The sequence below is a fragment of the Archocentrus centrarchus genome, chromosome 2 (assembly GCF_007364275.1).
Source record: "Archocentrus centrarchus isolate MPI-CPG fArcCen1 chromosome 2, fArcCen1, whole genome shotgun sequence".
Lineage (NCBI taxonomy): Eukaryota > Metazoa > Chordata > Actinopteri > Cichliformes > Cichlidae > Archocentrus > Archocentrus centrarchus.
Genome location: NC_044347.1, coordinates 4938053 through 4964990, shown reverse-complemented (window position 1 = coordinate 4964990; position 26938 = coordinate 4938053). Strand labels below are relative to the sequence as shown.

General features: G+C 42.1%; 1 protein-coding gene across 1 annotated transcript; it reads left to right on the top strand.

The window, feature by feature from the left end:
- The first annotated feature begins 5513 nt into the window (after window positions 1-5513).
- On the top strand, window positions 5514-24878 carry LOC115796275 (protein NLRC3-like). Its single transcript, XM_030752602.1, has 9 exons — window positions 5514-5602; window positions 5687-5806; window positions 9650-9728; window positions 10671-10899; window positions 11041-12814; window positions 12945-13118; window positions 13670-13825; window positions 24036-24082; window positions 24258-24878. The coding sequence occupies exons 1-9, from the start codon at window positions 5514-5516 to the stop codon at window positions 24800-24802; spliced, it is 3213 nt and encodes a 1070-aa protein (XP_030608462.1). The 3' UTR covers window positions 24803-24878.
- The last annotated feature ends 2060 nt before the right edge of the window (window positions 24879-26938 follow it).

Below are 26938 nucleotides of genomic sequence, written 5' to 3'. Positions count from 1 at the left end.
TAATTTTAGTTAGTTTTTTAGTTTTTTAAACTCACAATACAGTTTTATTTGGTTATTGTTTTTTCTTTTTAATTTTAGTTATTTATTTATTTCAGTTAACGACAATGTTTTTTCAATTTCAGTTTTTGTTATGTCCTTATTTTTCTTTAACTATAATAATCCTGATACACACACATACACACACACAGATACACATACACACACAGATAATGAAGGACAAAAATCAGCTGCTAAATGACATTTGAACTGAGGCATAAAGATCAGTTTGTACAGTAAAAAGCTGCATTTAGATAAAAGTGAAAATTTGTTAGTGGAGCTCTTCTTAAGTCACAGAGTCTGCGATCTAATTGATTTGCTCTAAGATTTTAATTTGGAGAAACAAAAAGAAGCAGTTTGCTTAATTTTATGTACAATTTGTCCTGAAGTGTCATTCAAAATCCTGTCATGTGCTTCGCTCTGCAATAACAGTAACAGATGACTAAATCGCCACAGCTGTGGCCCTGAAATACTTAAAGGGCTTTTTATTTTTAACCTCTTGGAGCTTCACTATATTCACTCACTATACGTTCACTGCTTTAAGTGCACGTCTCACCTTGTGTTCTTGCACCATGATGATGTGGTTATTGGAGACTTATGGAGGTCTTGTATTTGTCTCCGCTGTTGCCACCTCAAAGCGTGCAAAGAAGCAATTAAGCTTCTCTGCCAATGAGGCATCACCCCCAGCAGTCATACAGTTCCTGGACTTGTAGTTGGTGATATGTTGAATACCCTGCCACACCTGACGTGGGTTATTGTTGGCAAAGTGGTCCTTAATTTTCTTCTTGTAGGCAATCTTGGCTCCTTGATGCCTCTCTTCAGGTTGGTTCTTGCCATGCTGTATAAGGCTCTGTCCCCAGACCTGAATGCGATGTTACGCTTGTTGAGGAGAATCCGGACCCCTTTTGTCATCCAGGGTTTTTGGTTTGGGTAAACCGTGATGCTTTTGTTCTTTGTTACACTGTCCACGTAGTTCTTGATGTAGCAGAGTTGATGTGTACACTTCCAGGTCTTGATCCTCAAAGATGTCCCAGTTGTTTTTTTCAAAGCAATCCTGCAGCTGTGAGGAAGCTTCATTAGGCCATATTTGGACAGTCTTTGTGATAGTTTTTGATCTTCTTTTGAGGGGAGTGTATGCCGGAGTTAGAAATATGGAGCAGTGGTCTGAATGACCCAGATGTGGTAATAGGGTAGTTTTAAAACCACTCTGTGTGGGGAACATGAGAGCCAGACCAAAGCTCAGAGGTGAGATGACCATCTCTAACTGTACATGACTCTTCTCCATGTCACAGCTCAGCACTCACATCACTGCTGCATCATTATTCACAGGAACCAACCTGAACCTCAACCCAGCTTTGTGTCCTTAAAGACCAACTTGTCACAAGAGTCAATGAGAAACACTAAGAGTTTCTGTTCCTCTTATTAGGAAATCACACTCACACTTTTTTCTAATATTCTGTGATTTCAGACCAAATTAACGTTCATCTTAAGGATTTTATGAGGAAAGTTTGGGTGAAATAATCAGGAGAGTAGATGAACTCTCTTATAAAATGGGTATAATTTAAAACAGCCTGCAATCTGATTGAGACTAACATCTCTGTGTGTCTGTATATACTGTCAGTAACTACAACTGCACGGACAATAATACTGACATTATGACACATTTACTGCAGAGTATTTACTACCCTAATGTAGCAGAGGATTTGCAAGTTTAAAAAAAAAAAAAAAAAAAAAGGTTGACAGGCACTAAAAGGGTACCGTGTATAAATGAGAATATAAAGATTACAGTCTGTTAAAGTGCAAAAATGTCAAAGAGACAAACGCTGATATTCTCATGGTGTTGAGGCTTCCTGCTACTCTGTTCAGTTCCGATTTGATTAATAAGGATACAACAAATCATTTTAAACTAATCTTCAATAACAGGAAATGAAAAGGTATACAGCTGTTTCTGATTTTTCTAATTGTGAAGTTGCCCACAAATGCCTCTTTGGGTGCTTTCACTTTCATAAACTTTGTCTTTCTACTGACTGACGATGATCGTCTCCGTGTGAAGCTCCGCGTGAAGGTAGTGAAGCAGTCTGTGGGGTTTTCTTGGCTAACATCAGCTGTGTGCAGCTTAGAAACAGAAGAAAATCTGCTGTTTCATCGTTAGTTCATCGTAATTGATTCGCACTGGAGTTATGAAATCGGGAGGAGGCCGACTGTGTCCGCCATTTTCTGAGCGTGATCAGAGTCCAGAAAAGAGCAGCAGCAGTAACCTATTGTTTTTAATTCGTATTTGAATATTCTTATTGAAACTTAGGCACTTTTTAAAAAAATGGCTATAAGGTTTTGTATTAGCCATTCGTAGTGGAAAAATGGCACCTGTTTCCAGTAACGAAGTACAAATACTATGTTACTGTACTTAAGTAGATTTTTCAGGTATCTGTACTTTACCATCCATCCATCCATTTTCTTCCGCTTATCCGGGGCCGGGTCGCGGGGGCAGAAGCCTAAGCAGAGAAGCCCAAGCTTCCCTCTCCCCAGCCACCTCCTCCAGCTCATCCGGAGGGACCCCAAGGCGTTCCCAGGCCAGCCGAGATACATAATCTCTCCAGCGTGTCCTGGGTCTACCACGGGGCCTCTTCCCGGTGGGACATGCCCGGAACACCTCACCCAGGAGGCGGCCAGGAGGCATCCTAATCAGATGCCCGAGCCACCTCAACTGGCTCCTTTCGATGTGGAGGAGCAGCGGCTCTACTCTGAGCCCCTCCCGGATGGCCGCACTCCTCACCTTATCTCTAAGGGAGAGGCCAGCCACCCTTCGAAGGAAACTCATTTCTGCCGCTTGTATTCGCGATCTTATTCTTTCGGTCACTACCCAAAGCTCGTGACCATAGGTGAGGGTAGGAACGTAGATCGACCGGTAAATCGAGAGCTTCGCTTTTACGCTAAGCTCCCTCTTCACCACGACGGACCGGTGCAGCGTCCGCATCACTGCAGAAGCAGCCCCGATCCGCCTGTCGATCTCCCGTTCCCTTCGCCCATCACTCGTGAACAAGACCCCGAGATACTTAAACTCCTCCACTTGAGGCAAGAACTCGTTCCTGAGCCGGAGATGGCACTCCACCCTTTTCCGGCTGAGGACCATGGCCTCAGACTTAGAGGTGCTGATTCTCATGCCAGCCGCTTCACACTCGGCTGCGAACCGTTCCACTGCGAGCTGGAGGCCCCCCCCTGATGAAGCCAACAGAACCGCATCATCTGCAAAAAGCAGAGATGAGACTCTGAGGCCACCAAGGAAGAAGCCTTCCGCCACCTGGCTACGCCTAGAAATTCTGTCCATAAAAATTATGAACAGAATCGGAGACAAAGGGCAGCCATGACGGAGTCCAACACCCACAGGAAACAAATCCGACTTATTACCGGCTATACGGACCAAGCTCTCACTGTGGTTGTACAAGGGCTGAATGGCCCGCAACAATGGGCCAGACACCCCATACTCCCGCAGAACCTCCCAAAGAACACCCCGAGGAACACGGTCGAATGCCTTCTCCAAGTCCACAAAGCACATGTAGACTGGTTGGGCAAACTCCCACGCACACTCGAATATCCTTGAGAGGATAAAGAGCTGGTCCAGCGTTCCACGACCAGGACGAAAACCGCATTGTTCCTCCTGAATCCGAGGTTCGACTAACGGACGCACCCTCCTTTCCAGCACCCTGGCATAGACCTTACCGGGGAGGCTGAGGAGTATGATCCCCCGAAAGTTGGAGCACACCCTCCGGTCTCCCCTCTTAAAGATGGGGACCACCACCCCGGTCTGCCAATCCAATGGCACTGCCCCAGATCTCCACGCGATGTTGCAGAGGCGTGTCAACCAAGACAGCCCTACAACATCCAGAGCCTTCAGGAACTCAGGGCGAATCTCGTCCACCCCAGGGGCTCTGCCACCAAGGAGTTGTTTAACTACCTCAGTGACCTCACCCCCAGTGATGGTCAAGTCATCCCCCTCATCCCCAGACTCTGCTTCCACTACAGAAGGCGTGTCAGTGGGATTCAGAAGGTCCTCGAAGTATTCCTTCCACCGTCCGACTATAGCCTCAGTTGAAGTCAGCAGCACCCCCCCCGCACTATAAACAGTGTGAGTGAAGCACTGCTTTCCCCTCCTGAGTCGCCTGACGGTTTGCCAGAATCGCTTCGATGCCGTCCGAAAGTCTTTTTCCATAGCCTCACCGAACTCCTCCCACACCCGAGTTTTTGCTTTGGCCACTACCCGAGCTGCATTCCGCTTGGCCTGTCGATACCTGTCAGCTGCCTCCGGAGTCCCACAGGCTCTGTACTTTACTTGAGTATTTATTTTTCTGACAACTTTTTACTTTCACTCACTACATTTTTACACAAGTATCTGTACTTTCTACTTCTTACATTTTCAAAACAAGCTCGTTACTTTAGGTTTAATGCGTCTGAGAAATGTTTGCATTTCCGGTCAGTGCGGGAGCCGGCTTTTGACTGCGAGCGGTTTTTTCTTGGAAGGGAACAGACACCCACACGGTAGAGGGAGAGGCTCCTGCAGCGCTCGCTCGGAGACCGGGAAGAGCCAGAGGAAGTTGCGCTTTACATAGAGGCTGCAACCTGAACGGTGAGGAAAATAAATGACAGAAAAAGTAGAGGACAATAAAAGTGTCTGCAGTGTGTCACACAGTGTGAAGAACAGCTGCTGTATTTTAAGGCAGAGCAAAGAATGAGCGATAACTTCACTCAGATGGAGAAAGATGGAAGAAAGAGGAAGAAACGTCCTCCAAAGAGCTACTTTTACTTTCCTACTTTGAGTAGATTTCAGAGCCTGTACCTTTTTACTTTTACTTGAGTACAGAAGTTGAACCAGTACTTAACTTTTACCAGAGTAGATTTTAACACAAGTACTTGTACTTCTACTTAAGTACAGAATGTCAGTACTTTGGCCACCACTGTCTGTTTCACTACATTTACTTTCACTACATTTTACTGAGAACACTCCTGAATCTGAGAGCTTTTATTTGGGAATTTTCCACCAGTGGTAACTTTGAGTCTGATTTTTCAGTCACTCATGCAGGCCCTGTGTGGTGTTTTCTTCATGGTGAACTCACCAGGGAACGAGAGCAGATATCTGTTGAGCCATTTTGGACTCTGCTTGGATCAAGGATACATAAAAATTCCATGTAGTCCGCTGACCCTAAAGTCTAGTTGGTTTGGAACAGGAAACATTCTGGTCAAATGCAAAGGCAGTGAGACTTTGTAGGTAGAGATGGGGATTAGAATTGAGCTTGTGTGTCAGTGAATGTCTCTGTCAGCCATATGACTCCATCTAGTTGACTGACAGTAAGAGAAAGGAAGCAGCTGATATTTGGACAGCACACATGATGAAGGGAGGATTTCAGTTGATGTGCACATGAATGATGTGTGTTTCCTTTGCAGGTGAAGGTAGAAAGTGTGTGAGCTGATGTGAATTCAGCAGCATGGATCAGTGTGAGGACAGAGAGGAGGGAGTCCCTCCCTCTAAAACCACTCTGTGTGGGGAACATGAGAGCCAGACCAAAGCTCAGAGGTGAGATGACCATCTCTAACTGTCCATGACTCTTCTCCATGTCACAGCTCAGCACTCACATCACTGCTGCATCATTATTCACAGGAACCAACCTGAACCTGGACCTGAACCTGAACCTGAACCCAGCTGTGTGTCCTTAAAGAGCGACGTGTCAAAGGAGACTGTTTATGACTTTAGAAGATGTGTTCATCCTCCTGCAGAGAGGTAATGTGTGTCTAAATGTTGTTCCTGACAGGGTGGAGCTACCAGCTCAGGTGACACATGTATCCAGTATTTATAGACATATATTAAGAAAAAAATACTATTTAAAGTAATATCTGAGGTAGTAGCTCCACCCGGTCCACTGTCCTCAGCCATCTTTGAATTTGGAGCAGGCTGTGTTTGGCATAATGGTGGATAGATTACTCCGCCCTCTGATGTCATTTCAACACTTTTCTACTCGTACCCACAAACTTATGGCAGGCTGATTTAACATAAAGTCTGATTCACCACACTTACATTCCAGATATCTGAAATTGATTTATGACTATTAGTAAATTAAGATATTTCTAATTATATTTTGACTAGACAAAATCCCTATTTGAGATATCTCTAATTACATTCTGACTAGTCAAAATGACGTCAGATTTACCATTGAGTTTTATGGCGGCTTCAATTCAAGATATCGTCAATGAATTACTGACTATCTGAAACACTACGGAAGAGGATTAGGGCCACTATAAAAAAAAATGGGGCATTGGAAAAAAACAAAAAAACAGCCAGAATTGTGACTTTAATCTCACAATTCTGACTTTAATCTCACAATTCTGACTTTAATCTCACAATTCTGACTTTTTTCTCACAATTCTGACTTTTTTCTCAGAATTCTGACTTTATTCTCAGAATTCTGACTTTATTCTCAGAATTATGACTTTATTCTCACAATTCTGACTTTATTCTCACAATTCTGACTTTTTTCTCACAATTCTGACTTTAATCTCACAATTCTGACTTTAATCTCACAATTCTGACGTTAATCTTACAATTCTGACTTTAATCTCACAATTCTGACTTTAATCTCACAATTCTGACTTTATTCTCAGAATTCTGACTTTTTTCTCGCAATTCTGACTTTAATCTCACAATTCTGACTTTTTTCCTCACAATTCTGACTTTAAAGTCAGAATTCTGACTTTTTTCTCGGAATTCTGGGTCTTTGAAGTAATCAGCTTAATGACAGACATGCAGAGGCGTGCAGTTGGTGAACCAACCTGCGGACGGACAATGGCTGATTTAAGTGAGTTTTTACGTGGGCGAGGGGTGCCAGAAGACACCATTTCAATAATGGAAGAGCAGAAGGTGAGTAACAAAAACAGTTTGTCGGCTGGCACTTTTTTCTCAGCAAGTTACCGTTTGTTGTTAGCATGTTTGTTAGCTTATAATGTTAGGCAAATAGGCCACGTCTCACATTACTTCAAAGTCGGCGAATTGACGGGTTTTTGAGTATTATTGTATTTCTTTTCAGTTTGAGCTGAGTATGTTTACTACGGCAATTAAGCAGCACATTATGGGCGCTAGCCGTCTGCTAATATCAGTTTAAGACTGTTCAAGACTGAAATCACAATTTATACTCTATGCTAGCCTAACTCTCAGCACGGTTCTAGTCAGCTGCACCGGGCTGGGAATTTCACCGGTTCGCTATTAGAAGTGATCGCTATGACCACAATTACTTAGCAAGCGGGGACTAGCGCTTAGCAAGTGGTTGTATCCCGTCCTTCATCAACCGATCGACGTATACCACCGGGGTGTGAAATTCTTCTAACTAGAATTCTGTGTCAGTACTATAGAATATGGAAATAGGAGACTACACTCACTCTGCACTACAACTAAAAACAAGCTTAATGTTGGCTATGTTTTTAGCACCCTGAACTTTGACCCCGGGGTCATGTGACGTCTATTCGCGCGACCAATGGAAATGTAGAATGACTGTTACCGGGCGTATTGTACACATGAAGACAAATATAAATAAATACATACATAATAATAAATAACAGAATAATACCGGCCAGCAAACACTAAACCATTTGCTCAATGGAACTCTGTGTACACATGGTTATTTACTGCTGGATGCAGTGAGAGAGTTTGACTTGGACTTTCTTTTGTTTGCTTAAAGGCCATACTGTAGCTCCCTTATCCCATTATTGTATTTGTCCCGGAATACATGGTTTTCCTGTTAATTGGAGACACTGACACAGCTTGAGGTGACTGTTTGTTGTGATTTGGTGCTGTATAAATAAAATTTAATTGAATTGTTTTGCAATGTGAACTTTGAAGAAAATGATTCTTTTCTTTCTTCTTCTCTGCAGATTAGTGTTTAGTGTTTGCTGGCCGGTATTATTCTGTTATTTATTATTATGTATGTATTTATTTATATTTGTCTTCATGTGTACAATACGCCCAGTAACAGTCATTCTACATTTCCATTGGTCGCGCGAATAGACGTCACATGACCCCGGGGTCAAAGTTCAGGGTGCTAAAAACATAGCCAACATTAAGCTTGTTTTTAGTTGTAGTGCAGAGTGAGTGTAGCCTCCTATTTCCATATTCTATAGTACTGACACAGAATTCTAGTTAGAAGAATTTCACACAAACATGCTAAACATGCTAACAAACATGCTAACAACAAACGGTAACTTGCTGAGAAAAAAGTGCCAGCCGACAAACTGTCTTTGTTACTCACCTTCTGCTCTTCCATTATTGAAATGGTGTCTTCTGGCACCCCTCGCCCACGTAGAAACTCACTTAAATCAGCCATTGTCCGTCCGCAGGTTGGTTCACCAACTGCACGCCTCTGCATGTCTGTCATTAAGCTGATTACTTCAAAGACCCAGAATTCCGAGAAAAAAGTCAGAATTCTGACTTTAAAGTCAGAATTGCGAGAAAAAAGTCAGAATTGTGAGATTAAAGTCAGAATTGTGAGATTAAAGTCAGAATTGTGAGAAAAAAGTCAGAATTGTGAGATTAAAGTCAGAATTGTGAGAATAAAGTCAGAATTGTGAGAATAAAGTCAGAATTCTGAGAAAAAAGTCAGATTTCTGAAGCAGTTTTTAAGTACACGATTCTCACTCTCTCCACATATCCCATACTGAGGAGCTCTTTCTATATTGTTGCATTTTATTACAATTTTGTCCACAACGGCCAGCGCCATTGCAGCCACCTGAAATTCTACACAGGCAATTGTTTGAACAGCTCAGTACAGCACAAGGGGCTTACTTGCAATCGCTAAATTCAGATTAAAACATAATTTTGACTAGTCAAAATTACATTTTAGATATCTTAAAATGTAATTACGGATGTTTGACCCGTCAAATGACGAATCTGGTGATGTCATTTGAGATATTTTGAAAGGAATTTTCACTCGTCAAAATGTAATTGAAGATGTCTTGAATTATTATTCTTACTAGTCAGAATGTAATTGCGGATATCTTAAATTGCTGGATAGTCAAAATGTAGTTTTGTCTAGTCAAAATGCAGTTTTAGATATCTGAAATGTAATTACGGATTGTCAGACAAACGGATTTTATGTTAAAACGGCCTTCCATAACAAACTTGAATTTGTGTCCACACAGAGGGAGAGAGTTGTATTCACAGGACTTTGCACTCACAGCTTTTAGATTCATACTCACAGAAAAACAATCCTAATCTGCAAAGTTTCACAATTATGAATGTGAATGTTAGAATTATGCACACATCTTTTTGACAGTTATCTTACTCAATACTGAAGCACTTTGGTCCACTCTGCTTGTTTAAATGTGCTGTATACTGTAAATAAATTTGACATTGACATTAACATTAACATTGCTCGATAGCACTAGAGATCAAACTGAGTTGATAGTTAAAAACAGCTGTACAATCCCTGTGGGTTATGCTGAGCAACAACTAGTAAACCTTTACCAGTACAAGGAGCTATCTGGTTCACTGGTCACATCCAAGCATCACTTCATGAACATCTAGCTTGTGTTTTCTCTGTGCACTGATGTGAGCTAATCCTTGATGAATCCTCCACAGAGTGGATCAGGAGAGTTCAGAGGTTCTCAGTGGTCAGTCTGCCCAGCAGCATCAAACACAACTGGACTCCATTTTTATGGTCTGTACAACTACCTTTACATCTATTCTTTTTAGTCATCTCCATGCTGGACTAGTGTATCACACTGGTCTACAATTTTCAGAAATTGCCTGAAAGATAAAATAAATTATTAATTTTAATGGGCTGAATCTAAAATAGGAAAATTAAAGCAGTGGATTGGCTACAATGTCATTGATTGATTGATCAATCTCCGTGAAGTACTGGATGACTGGCTGATGGAAGGTTTGCACACTGCACATTTTCCTTCAAAGCCACCACTCCCAATTTGAGACTCTGTACCCTATGATAACGATCTGTTGGCTCTCAGTCAACCAACCTCAAACAATTTCAATAGTTACTCAGATTAGAGAAGGCATATCTTGATTTTATCCCCTGGCTATGTGTGTCTGATGGTCTGCAGAACCAAACGCCAGTCGAGGAAATCCAATTACATGCATTTCACTGCTATGACATCTTTGAGTCATGATGCTTCTAACAGTACATTGTGAAAGAAAATGACAAATACTCTTTGTGGGATGTTTTTAATGCACTGAAAAAACAAACAAAAAAACAAAAAAAAAACATTCAGCTTTGGCTTGCAGCATTACAGGTTTGCTCTTACTAGGAAAGCCAGCTCCAGGGTCGGAGTATAGGCTGAATGGTCAATTTAAGATAATATCATAACATCTGAGATTTGACCTTTGCATTTCATACTTTAAACAACTCCAATTCACAGAAACTCAATTTCATCAAAATTTGAACACACTAAGATCAGTGGTCTGGTTTCAAATGACAACTTTTAGTCTTGGAAGAGTCTGGGTACCAAGTAATAAAAACTGGACGCAGCGAACAATTTCTAGTGATCCAAATGTGACATTTGGCTACATTTGTTTCAGAAGTGTTTTGGTTGTAAACCAGTGGATTTTCACTATGACCTGACGTGATCTGGTGATTCTGTTCCAGCTCCTGGAGGACAATCTCATCACCTATATGAAAAATGAGCTGAAGAAAGTCAAGAAGATTCTGAGTCAAGACCAGGCAGAATGCTTAGATAGTTGTAGGGTGGATGAGGAGGTTTTGGATAGTGAGGATGAAGAACAAAGGAGGAGCAGCAGAGAGAAATTTGTGAAGATCATTTTGTACTTCCTGAGGAAAATGAAGCAAAATGAGTTGGCTGAGCGTCTGCAAAGCAGTAAGAGGATTTCTGTAAAGATATAAAATATTATTTAAATCATATGAAATTTGTAAATTTACATTTCCTTAATGATATCGGAAAGTGATGTGTGATGAAGTTCATGTTTTTTAAGACTATATCTTTCGTGTGTTCTTTGAGAATTACCCATTATGTGCCAGCATAAACTTAAATCTGCTCTGAAGAAGAAGTTCCAGTGTGTGTTTGAGGGGATCGCTAAAGCAGGAAACCCAACCCTTCTGAATCAGATCTACACAGAGCTCTACATCACAGAGGGAGGGGCTGCAGAGGTCAATGATGAACATGAGGTCAGACAGATTGAAACAGCATCCAGGAAACCAGACAGACCAGAAACAACAATCAGACAAGAAGACATCTTTAAAGGCTCACCTGGAAGAGATGAACCAATCAGAACAGTGCTGACAAAGGGAGTGGCTGGCATTGGGAAAACAGTCTTAACACAGAAGTTCACTCTGGACTGGGCTGAAGACAAAGCCAACCAGGACATCCAGTTCATGTTTCCATTCACTTTCAGAGAGCTGAATGTGCTGAAAGAGAAAAAGTTCAGCTTGGTGGAACTTGTTCATCACTTCTTTACTGAAACCAAAGAAGCAGGAATCTGCAGCTTTGAAGACTTCCAGGTTTTGTTCATCTTTGATGGTCTGGATGAGTGTCGACTTCCTCTGGACTTCCACAACACTGAGATCCTGACTGATGTTACAGAGTCCACCTCAGTGGATGTGCTGCTGACAAACCTCATCAGGGGGAACCTGCTTCCCTCTGCTCGCCTCTGGATAACCACACGACCTGCAGCAGCCAATCAGATCCCTGCTCAATGTGTTCAGATGATGACAGAGGTCAGAGGGTTCACTGATCGACAGAAGGAGGAGTACTTCTGGAAGAGATTCAGAGCTGAGGAGCAGGCCAGCAGGATCATCTCCCACATCAAGACATCACGAAGCCTCCACATCATGTGCCACATCCCAGTCTTCTGCTGGATCACTGCTACAGTTCTGGAGGATGTGCTGAAAACCAGAAAGAGAGGAGAGCTGCCCAAGACTCTGACTGAGATGTACATCCACTTCCTGGTGGTTCAGACCAAAGTGAAGAAGGTCAAGTATGATGAAGATGCTGAGACAGATCCACACTGGAGTCCAGAGAGCAGGAAGATGATTGAGTCTCTGGGAAAACTGGCTTTTGATCAGCTGCAGAAAGGAAACCTGATCTTCTATGAATCAGACCTGACAGAGTGTGGCATCGATATCAGAGCAGCCTCAGTGTACTCAGGAGTGTTCACACAGATCTTTAAAGAGGAGAGAGGGCTGTACCAGGACAAGGTGTTCTGCTTCATCCATCTGAGTGTTCAGGAGTTTCTGGCTGCTCTTCATGTCCATCTGACCTTCATCAACTCTGGACTCAATCTGCTGGAAGAACAACAAACAACCTCCCAGACAGAGAAACACCTCTACCAGAGTGCTGTGAACAAGGCCTTACAGAGTCCAAATGGACACCTGGACATGTTCCTTCGCTTCCTCCTGGGTCTTTCACTGCAGACCAATCAGACTGTCCTACGAGGTCTTCTGACACAGACAGGAAGTAGCTCACAGACCAATCAGGAAACAGTCCAGTACATCAAGGAGAAGCTCAGTGAGAATCTGTCTGCAGAGAAAAGCATCAACCTGTTCCACTGTCTGAATGAACTGAATGATCGTTCTCTAGTGGAGGAGATCCAACAGTCCCTGAGATCAGGAAGTCTCTCCACAGATAAACTGTCTCCTGCTCAGTGGTCAGCTCTGTTCTTCATCTTACTGTCATCAGAAGAAGATCTGGATGTGTTTGACCTGAAGAAATACTCTGCTTCAGAGGAGGCTCTGCTGAGGCTGCTGCCAGTGGTCAAAGCCTCCAACAAAGCTCTGTAAGTTATCATAAATTTTCATGCTTGAAAGTCACTGCCATCTTTTTAAGAGAAATGAAAAAACAAACAAACAAGCAAGCAAAAAAACAAAAACTAAACTTTTTAAAATTATTTATTAATGTCTCATCAGACTGACAGGCTGTAACCTCTCAGAGCGAAGCTGTGAGGCTCTGTCTTCACTCTTCAGCTCCCAATTGTCTTGTCTGAGAGAGCTGGACCTGAGTAACAATGACCTGAGAGACTCGGGAGTGAAAAAGTTGTTTTCTGGACTGGAAATTCTACACTCAAAACTGGAAACACTCAGGTCAGGCTCTTTAAAATCATTTAAAATCCGGTTAGCATTTGCAGCCTAAGTAAGCAACCTTCTATAGAAGTAGAGCCTTTGCTACACTGTTCATTGGTTTGGGATTCAAAATGATTTCAGTAATCATGACAATTTAATGTATTCAGAGTGTGTTTTTTTTTTTGTGTGTCTTGAAAGTCTTCACAGTTCTACATTTCAATGTCTTTAACATTGAAAGTTAAAATAGTTTGTCGTCAAATGTGCTCCGAATTTTCATGATTTTTTTTACACTGAATGAAAATAATGTGAATAATAATTCTAATTTAGTGAAATCATATTGTTGACATCCAGGGCTTTCCAGTACTTTACCAAATAGCTGCAAAACTAATTATTTTTCTGCCAACTTCATCACCACTCTTTATGTAGATTTATTAGTCTATTAGAATTTAATGTTTAAACCAAAATTACTTTGTTAGTTCTTAATCTCATTTCATTTTTTTTAATATACTTTGTTGGAGATGACATTAATTACATCCAGTTGGACTGCTAAGTAACTTCCTTGGTGTCCGCAGGCTGTCAGGCTGCCTGATCACAGAAGAAGGTTGTAAGTCTCTGGTCTCAGCTTTGAGCTCCAACCCCTCCCATCTGAGAGAGCTGGACCTGAGCTACAACCATCCAGGAAAGGCAGGAGTGAAGCTGCTGGAGCAGCTGAGACTGGAAACTCTCAGGTATGGAGAGGCCTGTTGCAGCCACAGACAGTGTCTGATAGAGGAAGAAATTAATTTTTATTTTTTATTATTGCAATTGTTTTAATTATTGCAATCACATATCTTGTTATGCACATGTTTTATACATGGAAAAAAAAAAACAAAATTCATATAATTCTATGCAAAACTCCAAAAATGGGCTGGATCATTTTACTGTCACCCTCAACTTAATATTTAGATTCACACCCTCTGGAAAAAATGACTGAAATCAACCGCTTCCTATAATTATCAGCCAGCTTCTTCCACCTGCCTACTGGAATTTTGGACCACTCTTCTTTTTTAAACTGCTCCAGGTCTCTTATATTTGAAGGGTGCCTTTTCCGAACAGAAATTTTAAGATCTCTCCACAGGTGTTCACTGGGATTTAGATCCAGACTCATTGCCGGGCACTTCAGAACTCTCCAGCTTTTTGTTTTTTTCTATTTCTTTGTGCTTTTTGAAGTATGTTTGGGGTCATTGTCCTGCTGGAAGACCCTTGACCTTGGATGCAAACCCAGCTTTCTGACACTGGGTCCTACATTGTGATCCAAAATCTTCAGATTTTTTGATGCCTTGCATATGGTCAAGGAATCAAGTGACAGAAGCAGCAAAACATCTTTGAACCTCCTCCATATTTGACTGTAGGTACTGTGTTCTTTTCTTTGTAGGCCTCATTCTGTTTTCAGTAAACAGTAGAATGGCGTACTTTACCAAAAAGCTCTATCTTGGTCTCATCTGTCCATAAGACATTGTTCCCAGAAGGATTTTGGCTTACTCACATATATTTTGACAAACTGCAGTGTAGCTTTTTTTATGTCTCTGTGTCAGCAGTGGGGTCCTTCTGGGTCTACTGCCACAGCATTTCTGTTGGCGCCATTTCTGTATTATGCTTTGATAAATATTTGTTATATGTATTGTTAGAACCTGTTTACTTTGTTATGTCATGGTGGCAAGGGAAGAGACTGTCACGGCTCCGCCTTTTGCGAGCTGATTTGAGGTGCGCTGGGATCAGGTGTGGGGAGATTTCAATCAGCTGGTGGGGTGGTAGGACAAAGCTTTTTTGACCGTGATCTTGGCTACGATTGTAAAGCATTTTTCAAGTGTAAATAAATACGATGCAAAACTTAATTCACGCGTCCGAAGATTGAACTACCCCCGCCATAGCGGATCCGAGCGATGCGCGTCGGAGGCCGCAACAATTTCCTTTCATTCAAAAGTCAATGGATTGTTCACGCTGACACTGATGCACACTGAGCCTGCAGGACAGCTTCAATTTCTTTGGATCCTGATTGGAGCTGCTTATCCACCATCCAGACTATCATGCGTTGCAACCTTTTATCCGTTTTTCTCTTCCATCAACGTCCAGGGAGATTAGCTACACTGCAGTGGGCTGTAAACATCTTGATTATGTTGCACACCATAAACTAAGGAACATCAAGACCTCTGGAGATGGACTTATAACCCTGAGATTGTTGATATTTTTCCACAATGTTGGTTCTTGGTTTATGTGTGATTGCAATAATTTTCTGGGAGAAATACTTTCTAGAACTTTTTCAGGGGTGCCTACATTTTCAACCATGACTGCAGATAATAGGAGCCTGTTAAAAGTAATTCTTGGAAAGAATATTCCTCTTTTTTTCTTTTTCGTTTTTTATCCTGTGACTGTGATGTAAGTTTCATCTCTGTACAGAAATGGATTCATGGCATGCTTGTCCTGTATTACTATAAGCACTGCAATTAAGAGGAAACTGCTGGCCTAGCTCCACCAACAAAATAGAAAACATGAATAATTTGTAACATTTAATAGTTGACTATGAAAGATTATGACACTTATCTGCTATACTGTTTCTTAAGACAATTGTTGTGGGGTAGCTGTACGTCAGGAGGTAGAGCGGGTCACCTACTCATCATAAGGCTGGTTTGCAACTTTTGGCTCCTCCAACCTGCATATCAACGTATCCTTGAGCACATTAGGTTAAAAAAAAAAAGTGCCGCTGTCAACCAGATGCTTATTAACAAGAAAAAACTCTTATTTTTTTTCTCTGCTCAGAGCACGCCTTACCGAAACTACAGTAGGTACAGAAAGTATTCAGAGCCCTTTAAAATTTTCACTCTGTTTTATTGCAGCCATTTGCTAAAATCCAAAAAGTTCATTTTATTTCTCATTAATGTTCACTCAGCACCCCATCTCATCAGGAAAAAACAGAAATGTAGAAATTTTTCCAAATTTATTAAAAATGTGATGAAATATCACATGGTCATAAGTATTCAGATCCTTTGCTGTAACACTCATATTTAACTCACAGGCTGTCCATTTCTTCTAATCCTCCTTGAGATGGTTCTGCCGCTTCATTGGAGCCCAGCTGTGTTTAATTAAACTGATTGGACTTGATTAGGAAAGGCACACACCTGTCTATATAAGACCTCACAGCTCACAGTGCATGTCAGAGCAAATGAGAATCATGAGGTCGAAGGAACTGCCCAAGGAGCTCAGAGACACAATTGTGGTAAGGCACAGATCTGACCAAGGTTACAAAAGGATTTCTGCAGCACTCAAAGTTCCTAAGAGCACAGTGGCCTCCATAATCCTTAAATGGAAGAAGTTTGGGATGACCAGAACTCTTCCTAGACCTGGCCGTCCAGCCAAACTGAGCAATGGTGGGAGAAGAGCCTTGGTGAGAGAGGTAAAGAAGAACCCAAAGATCACTGTGGCTGAGCTCCAGAGATGCAGTAGGGAGATGGGAGAAAGTTCCACAGTCAACTATCACTGCAGCCCTCCACCAGTCGGGGATTTATGGCAGAGAAGCCTCTCCTCAGTGCAGACATATGAAAAAACACATGAAGGACTCCCAGACTATGAGAAATAAGATTCTCTGGTCTGATGAGACGAAGATTGAACTTTTTGGTGTAAATTCTAAGTGGTATGTGTGGAGTACACCAGGCACTGCTCATCACCTGCCCAATACAATCCCAACAGTGAAACAAGGTGGTGGCAGCATCATGCTATGGGGCTGTTTTTCAGCTGCAGGGACAGGACGACTGGTTGCAATTGAAGGAAAGATGAATGCGGCCAAGTACAGAGATATCCTGGAAGAAAACCTCTTCTGGAGTGCTCAAGACCTCAGACTGGGTCGAAGGTTCACCTTCCAACAAGACAATGACCCTAAGCACACAGCTAAAATAACAAAGGAGTGGCTTCACCACAACTCTGTGACCATTCTTGACTGCCCCAGCCAGAGCCCTGACCTAAACCCAACTGAGCATCTCTGGAGAGACCTGAAAATGGCTGTCCACCAACGTTCACCATCCAACCTGAGGAACTGGAGAGGATCTGCAAGGAAGGATGGCAGAGGATCCCCAAATCCAGGTGTGGAAAACTTGTTGCATAATTCTTAAGAAGACCGATGGCTGTACGAGCTCAAAAGGGTCTTTCTACTCAATACTGAGCAAAGGGTCTGTACAAGGGCGTAAGTTTGGGTCCAACATTGGGGGGGGTTAACACTTATGCCCACCTCGGCCGTTTTTGTACATTTTTTTAACCTTTTTTTTTTCATTTGGTAATTATTTTGACTGTTTAGCAGCTAGTGGCATGATTTTTTGCAGGAAATCTTTTTTTTTTTTTTTCATTACATTTTGAAAGCATTTTGCACCCTCTGGACACTCTTGTGGCAAAAAAGTACACACACCTAAAAACTACTATAAAATTATCATACATCAATATGTTTTTTGCTTTTTTTCCTAAGTCACTTGATCAACTTAAGACCTATTCAAAAATACCAATCAATCATTTTCAGGATTTTAACCCTTTAAATGCAGGTTTTATTATGTCACATTTCTCTCGGGGGTCCCCTGGTAGTCACATGGCTCCATAATATAACTGGCAAAAATACAAGAATTTCATTCATCAGCCTAAAATGGGAAAATGACTGAATCTCTGCCCATTTTTTTAATTTATTTATTAAGGATTCAGGAGAATTTTGGGTTAACCGTATTAGAAATACATTGTAATGCTTTTACTATGTATTTATTTAACTTTCTTGGTATTTACTCTGCACCTTCAACAATTAAGGCTTACATTTTTCACATTTCTTCAAACAGTAACAAATATCTTTCATGAACCTCTTTTGTTTTACTACCAATTTTGCAGCCCCTCATTCCACTTTTAAAAAAACTGTTTTAATTTGGCCAAATATAATAATTACAATATTTTACATCAGTCTGTTCTCCACTGAGCATGTGAGAGTTTAATGCAATCTTTACTATTAAACACGTTCTGTAGAGAAAAAGGTTTTAACGTGATGTGTTTAAAATATAAAGAGTCTCATCCTGGACCTTTCTGGGACTCTCATCTTCAGTCCTGTTATCAGTACTAATATTAGTTATTAATAACTAAATACATAAAATGTTATGTGTGTGTTCACTTGAGTAAAACTATATGCTTGTATAATGAGTTTAGTTTATTACATATTACAGGTATCGTACTGTGCCATGTGTGTGCAAATAACCACTTTTATCTTTTTTTTTTTTTTTTTTTTTTGACTCATTGTTAGATTAGGAGGAGCAGGTCTAACAGAGCTAAAATACCTGAACCGGTATTCATAGTGTCTGTTACACAGCAGCATAGTTATTAATTACCTCATTTTGATTTTTCAGCTTTTTACAAGGGGATGTTGTCAACCAACAATGAAAAATTGTTGGTTGTCCGCTTTTTGTCGCTCTTCTCATTTTCTTGGAACTACACCCACTCCCCAGCAGCTGCTTCCACAAGCAAACGTGAACGTCGCCACTTGGTAGAGAAAGTGGGTTGGGTGCAGTGGCGGTCCTAGCCTGTTTGGCGCCCTGGGCGAGCATTCCCGCCGGCGCCCCCCCCCCCCCCCCCCCCACACACACACACACACACACACACAATAGCGATCGCCGCACTACTACACTTGGGGGGGTAATGAGCGACTGCTGTGTGGTGTATGTAGCTTTCTGCCATTGTCTGACAGACAGGCTTTAACAGAAGGTCCCCCCACCATCACAGGCACACTCAGAATTTCTTTTAAATTTTTATTTGAAAAAACATGGAAGAAACTGAAATATTACACAGCTTCTGCTTAACTTTATCTTTGCTTGTTTCTCCTCTTCTTCTTTTCTCTTTTTCCTAAACTGTGCACCTGATGGCTTTGACCTTTTCCCTTCCATCTGCCACAATTCGCCACCACCACCGCCCATCCCCAGGGTTGTCAGATCTGACTGACAGTTGCCAGCCCAACACAACAAAACCTCCACTGAAACTCATGTTAATAGCACCAGGTGTGATATATATTTAAATATACAAGCTTTGGGTAACTTGTTAAAATTTTGGCTGCTTTTCACCATATTTGGTAGGTTTTTAGGAAGTTTTTATTGTAAAATTATATATCTATATAATTTTATAATTATATAGAAATATCTATATAATATTCCACCCCAATGTGTTCACAAGCTGTCCAATCTGGCAACACTGCGCCATCCACCAACATTTGTCCAAACTGTCTAGATTCGTATTTGTGTTATTTTTTTTATCAGGATTCGGGTTCACACAAATACTGTGATTTAATGACCATATTTACAGTATTATAAATGAAATTGGCTTTGTGTTCTATCAGTTGTGTGCATCTAATTTTATTAGACGCACAGATTCATTCTGTGGAACATGGGAGGAAAAAAAAAAAAAAAGAGTCAGTTTTGCATATCTCGCAAAAGTTTTGCGAGATCCTGAGTTACTTTTGCGAGATCTCGCAAAACTTTTCAATATTAGGACATACACTTCGCGTTAATCTTGATATGGCAGTGTCCGTGAGGATAAAAGGTTTGGCAAGAGACTGCCAGCAAAAGTCGCCTTTATTTATAATTCAGCGGTTACTGTTGGCTGTAACCAGGCCCAAACTGTACAGGCATGAATGAATGAACCCGGCTGACAGTCTCACTCTCACGCCATCACTGCTTCACTCGACTCGCACCCCAGGCTGAGAGGAGAAGGGGGCGGGGCAGCGCTGTGTGTGTGACGATCGAGTGAAGCAGTGACAGCGAGACAGAGAGAGAATCCCCCGCCTGCCCTTTTTCTTCTGTTACAACCTGTCAGACCATGGCAGAAAGCTACATGCAATACACAGCAAATAGAGGGCGCCCATTACCCCACACGTGGAGTAGTGCGGTAGGCGTTGCGGCGGCGATCGCAATGCGTTGGGGGGAGGGGGGCGGTCATGCCGCCCTAGATGAAATGCCGCCCTGGGCGGCTGCCCATGTCGCCCATATCAGAAACCGCCACTGGTTGGGTGATACCAAGTTGTTGTGGGGAGAGGGGGGGTTACATTACCAAATGTTTAAACATGCTAATATTTTACCAATAATTGATAATGAATAAAGAAAATTAACATGTTATTAATGTAAGATGTTTACTGTAAATTGAAATTAGACTTTATTGAGGGGTTATAGTGATTGGATCAGATTATTGGGGGGGGGGGGGGGGGGGGTCATAACCTCCCTGCAAGTTACGCGCATGGGTCTGCATAATTATGACTAGGGCTGCATAAATCGATTATTTTAGTAATTGAGTATTCTATCGATTATTCCATCGATTAATCGAGTAATCGGATAAGTTATTAATATTAACAGTTTATCTGCATATTTTAACTTCCGTACTGCAGTTTTTCCCCTGTGAACAAACAGCGGTGGATGGAGCAGCTACAAAGTTCTCTTTTCTTCACCTTAACTCTTGCTGATCAGGTGCTTGATAAAGGACCTCCAGCTGTTTCCCAGTAAAGATTTTAATGGTGGTTAATAAAAGAAAAAGCTGCTGTTTTGGACGCTGGAAAAACGTTTCCTTTTGCACTACTTGAGCTCACCGTCTTTATAACAGCTTCACTAGCAGAACAAATCAGAGCCGGGCCGGGAGCAGGGCAAGTGACCAGGCCCTTTATACCCAAATAATAAAGCTTATCATAACATCATTTTACAACATACACATGCCCAGAACAGTGGGAATGTGTATGTTATGAAGTGCCACTCATGTTAGCTTAGTCCGTAAAAATGTTCCACTTAAGGCCTTTAAGGCCGTTTCACATCGGATGCGTTGCGTAAAAATGACATGAAATTCCGAATGTTTCGGATGTGAACCTGTCGTGTAACCTACATACACACCGGACGCGCTGCGTTTTTGCGAATAAATCGCCCTCATAAAACGCACTGTGAAAGAAAGGAAGTCGACATCAAACGATGATGTAATGAGGTTGTGATGTTGCTAAACAAGAGAAGGAAGAAACAGAGATTCTGGGTTCATCCAGTTCATAACAAAGCGGCAGCAGGGAGAGTTTCGTGGTTTGATCCCGGAGTTGAAGCTGCATCACGGATGCTTTCGCCCATACTTCATATCATCAGTGGGCAGTTGTTGTTAACAGAGTTGGGATCACATGTGAGGAGGCAGAGAATAATTTCAGAGAGCCGACTGAAGGCCCTTTCACACCGGACGCGTTGCGTTTTTGCGACTAAATCCTCCCTATATAACGCACGGAGGGAAAAAAATGCAGTCGACATCAAACGATGATGTAATGGTCCTGATGTTTCTAAACAAGAGAAGGAAGAAAGAGAGTTTATGGTTTCATCCAGCACATAAGAAAGCAGCAGCAGGGAGAGTTTCATGGTTTGATCCCGGAGTTGAAGCTGCATCACGGATGCTTTGACGCATATTTCAGGATGTCAGTGGGACAGTTTGAGCTCTTGTTGGCAGAGTTGGGATCACATGTGAGGAGGCAGAGGATAATATTAGAGAGCTGACTGACCCGGAGCAGCGTGTAGCTGTGTGTCTGAGGTAAAATATTATGATTTTATTGTTCCCACATGACTGTATATTCAGTACATTGGTGCGCGTTTTGAGCTATGACCTCACATGTTGCTAAGTGCAGCGCTCTGATTGGTCAGACCTGTTTGTTCGCTTGCGAAAGTTAGAAAAATCGAACTTGATCCGAAAATAAATAATATATAAATAATAAATAAATGCTGCAAATTCGTCCTGTGAAATGACGAGGTTGGTGTGAACGGCTGCATTAAGAAAAGGAGAGTCCGAAAAATATTTTTAATGCACAAGACATTCGCACGGAATTTATGCGTCTGGTCCTTTACACACCGGACGCACCGGATGCACAAACAGATCTGACCAATCAGAGCGCTGCATTTAGCAAGCACTCAAAACGCGCACCGATGTACTGAATATACAGCTGGGAACAGTAAATTTTACCTCAGACACACAGCTACACGCTCTTCTAATCCAGTCGGCTCTCTGAAATTATTCTCTGCCTCCTCACATGTGATCCCAACTCTGCCTCCAACAACTGCCCACTGACATCCTGAAGTATGCGCCAAAGCGGCCGCGATGCAGCTTCAACTCCTGGATCAAACCATGAAACTGTCCCTGCTGCTGCTTTCTTGTGAGTTGGATGAACCCAGAATCTGTTTCTTCCTTATCTTACATCATTGTTTGATGTCGACTTTCTTTCTTTCACAGTGCGTTTTACGAGGCCGATTTATTCACAAAAACGCAGCGTGTCCGGTGTGTATATAGGTTTCGACAAGTTCACATCCGAAAGATTCGGAATTTCATGTCGTTTTTACGCAACGCATCCGGTGTGAAACGGCCTTTAGAGTGAAAATAAAGCCAGTCATGCAGTCCAACATCTTATTCAATATTTTACACCTACTACATCACTAAAGTCAGTCGGTCTTGTAAAGTTTTGAGCAACCATGACTCAGTCCTGACTGTGGCAACCTTTAAAACCCCCGTGTAAAACATGAATGATGGGTGATGTAATAGTGGGTTGTATACTGTGCACACTGAGCCATGCATATTGCGATATAATCAAGACAGGGCCCTCCTTCTCCACCTTGCCTCGGACGTGAAAGAGGCCTGGCTACCTGAAATCTTATTCTCCTCTCCTCTCTCCCATCCGGGCCCCCTCTAGCCTCGGGCCGGGGGTGTGCCGCCCTCCCAGCCCCTCCAGAATCTCCGCCCCTGAACAGCTTCACCTCTTTGCGCAGTTCAAACCGCTGCCTGCTATGAGTGTTTTGAAAAACTAGTGGCTGCGGGAGCCATGGTGCATGTGTGAGTAATGGTGTAATGCTTTGTATTCACAAGCATTCTCGAAGATACGTTTCTACTGCAGGTCTATATTTAGTCACTAATAAGGGATTAAAGTATAAAAAATATTTTGAAGGAGCCCCTCGGTCCTGGGGGGCGGGCCTTCCGGTACCGAACCATCGCTAGTGCTAATGGCCCGCGCTCGCTAGCAAACCAGTTCTGGTAGCTACAGCTGAAGTAAAGACAAAAATAGCAGCTGAAATTCTCAGCGAGCACAACACACAGACACACAGAGAGCAGTGGAGGCGTGGAAATGCATGTCAGCGACAGTTGCCACCCGTCCCGTAAAGTACGGAACCCCGCATGTTACGGAGCCGTATTCCACGGAGTGCGTGTGTGTGTGTGCGTGCGTGATTCACACGTAGGTGGCGGTAATGAAGTTCTATGTTGGTTTGCCAGCCACCAATAAACCCACAAAAAGACGACAGAGCACTAATGCTGCTAATGCTAGTGAGGAGCGCCGCTTACACGGAGACAGCTGAGCGCTGCAGAGTTTAAACGAAGCATCGACACAGTAAATTTGTGTCGATAAATTTTTAGAATCAAATTAATTGAGTTAATCGATGAATCGTTGCAGCCCTACTTATGACCATGTGATATTTCATGTTTTTTTTATAATAAATTTGAAAACATTTCTACATTTGTTTTTTGTTTTTTTCCTGTCAAGATGGGGTGGTGAGTGTACATTAATGAGAAATAAAATGAACTTTTTTGATTTTGGCAAATGGCTGCAGTGAAACAAATGAAAAATTTAAAGGGGTCTGAATACTTTCTGTACTCACTGTATGTCACTGATATTCATTATTACCCTTTAGCAAAAACGGTATGAAATTCAACATAAAACTAAGAGGACAGTCATTACATGTAACTATTTAAAATGGATGTAAAAATATCCAACTGCTCAAATATGTTTGAGAATTTAAAGGTCACCGACACACAGTACAAGTCCAAATGTTGGACTGTTCCTTTATCAGTGTCTAACAGTACGTGTATGAGAGCGATGTAATGTCCATGTGTGCATGCTCCTCTTTTCAGAGTGGAGCCTGCTGGAGTCCGATGGTTGAGTCCAGGTCTGAGGAAGTGTAAGTGTGTTTTTAATGTGATTGATGAAAACAAAGCAGCACACATTCAACCATCTTCAAACTGTCACATCACTCATTCACATCTCTGATGTCAGGAGTCATCATCAAAGTGTCAATCAATGAACAGATGATGGATCAATAACTGCAGCTGGATTGTGTTTGTTCTCTCCATCAGATTCCTGTCAACTCACAATCAACACAAACACAGTGAACACAAAACTACAACTGTCTGACAACAACAGGAAGGTGACATATGTCAAGGAGGTTCAGTCATATCCTGATCATCCAGACAGATTTGATGACCATTGGCCTCAGCTGCTGTGTAGAGATGGTCTGACTGGTCGCTGTTACTGGGAGGTCGAGTGGAGTGGACTGGTTGATATAGCACTGAGTTACAAAAGAATCAGAAGGAAAGGAGACGGTTATGACTGTTTGGTTGGAAGGAATGAGCAGTCCTGGAGTCTGTGGTGCTCTCATTATGATGGTCGTTACTTTTTCTGTCACAAAGACAAAAAAACATCCATCTCCTCCTCCTCCTCCTCTGTCTCTCACAGAGTAGCAGTGTATGTGGACTGTCCTGCTGGCACTCTGTCCTTCTACAGAGTCTCCTCTGACACTCTGATCCACCTCCACACCATCAACACCACATTCACTGAACCTCTTTATCCTGGGATTGGGTTCTGGCTTGGTCAGCCTGGTGCCTCAATGTCTCTGTGCTGAGTTTAGTGTAAAGAGTTTCCTCCTGTCAGAGAAACTCTGACTGTTGAACAGATAGTTCAGTCTGTACATGTCTGTCTCTTTCACTCACAAACACGTTTTCAGATTCATGGATTCAATCAGTTGATGTTTGAAACTGTTCTCAATGATTCCTTGTAAACTTCTCCCTCTTCAGTCCTTTAAAGATGGAAGCTGCCATTATTCCAGGATCCACATGTTGTTTTTCTGTCTTTTTCCACTCAAAGCTTCAGAGTGAATATCAGGATGTTGTGTTTCTCTGAAGCTCAGTTCAGCTCAGATGATTCAGTTCATGTCAGCTGCAGTTAGTTTGCTGCAGATGAGACAAACTGATGTGATGAGATTTATTTTACTGCTGTACTTTCACACCCTTTTATCCATCACACGCCCAATGTGATGGATAAAGTGCATTATGAATGTGTGTGTCTGTGTGCGCTTGCCTGTGCGCGGTCGATGGACACACCGGTGCATCAAAATGACATCGCCGATTTGAGATGACATAGCATCAGGATGCTGCTAAGCTGAGTCTCCATTTCAACATGAATTGAAACTGCAGACTTAATACTATTTATTAGTTTTTAAATTGTGTTGATAGGCCAAATAAAGAGTTATGAACAATAATTTATGCCATACTTCTTCCTGTTTGACACACCTTTTGTGCAGGAAGAAACAGTAGCAGGAAGTGCTTCCAAATAAATAAAAAAAAAAACAAAGAAACAAAACAAAATGATTCCTGACATGCCGTTTATATATATATATATATATATTTTTTTTTTTAAACCTTTATTTTACCAGGTAAAAATGTTTGAGAACTAGTTCTCATTTACAAACATGACCTGGCCAAGAGGCCCCAATCGAATTAGGTCCACTACACATAAATACACATAAATATGAAGGAATATTAGGGCCACATTTTGTAGAAGGTATACCAGACTATAGCAGACTCACAATTTATGTATTTTTTTCTCAATGTGGCCCTAATAGTCCTTCGTACCTCTCCTATTGGTGAAGAAATGGACCATATCAACCCATCAGAAAATTATATGGTAACATGTTGCATTTGGTTGCTGAGGAACAGGTGAAAAGGTGGTAAAAGCCCTTCCTTTTTGCCCTGCTTTGCTGCTTTAGAGCCTCTTTTCACACAACTTCCGAACTGGAATTTATAATTATGGATCTGGTCAGCTGGTCAACGCCATTGTTTTGATCAAATTTTCACCATGAGGAGATTGGGGGAAGGAGAACCCTATTCACTCTTATTAATTGACATTCCAGCTGGCTACGTTATGGATTCCTGTGTGGTGGGATAGATGACGTGCCTGGCCGTATTGTCAATGGAGGACACACACATTTGGCTTATTGACACTGGGGTTTCTCCGAATTGGACCTGGAGATACCTGGCTTGTCGTTGCAATTCAGGAAGTCTGGGCAGCTGTCTGGCCTTGGTAATGCTGCTTATGATGGGAATGCAGGAAGGTACAGACTCAAACTCAGACTCTGTATATCTGGAGCTGATTCTGAGGGGTAAGATTTTGGAGATGTATGTATCTGTTTCTGCACGGCGAAGGAACGAACCAAGAAGATTTGGATGAATTGGATTTTTCTCCACAGAGAGGTGCCAGAAAGACTGAAGGCTGTCAACAATTTAATCAGTACAGTCTGCACCAAAACAAGTCGTACAATCAGGAATTTGGCTCCATGGCGTTCTTGGACTGCTGATTATCAAATTGTCTCCGGGATGTTTGTAAACAGATGCTCTACCCCCCCGCCGTCCTGTCTTCTTCTGACCTGTGTTGGACTGATCTCCCTGACCTAGCTGCTGATGAACTCTACATCTTATCAGAACTGTTAGCTGAGGAGGGAGTTTGAGTCAGCCCCACAGTAGCCCGACCCCCCCCCCCCCCCACACACACACACACACACACCTCCGCTGGCTCCCCTGTCCATCCCTCCCCACCCTAGTGCTCCCATGCTATATGTTTCTGCTCTATCACAGAGGTTTTTGTAACCTTATACTGTGTATGTGCATATGTATACAAAGTAAAAGATGATTTGTTTTTCCGCACTCAGCTCTATATGTTTTCACTATTGTTTCTGTCTTTTTAATGGCAGCACCTCCAGAAG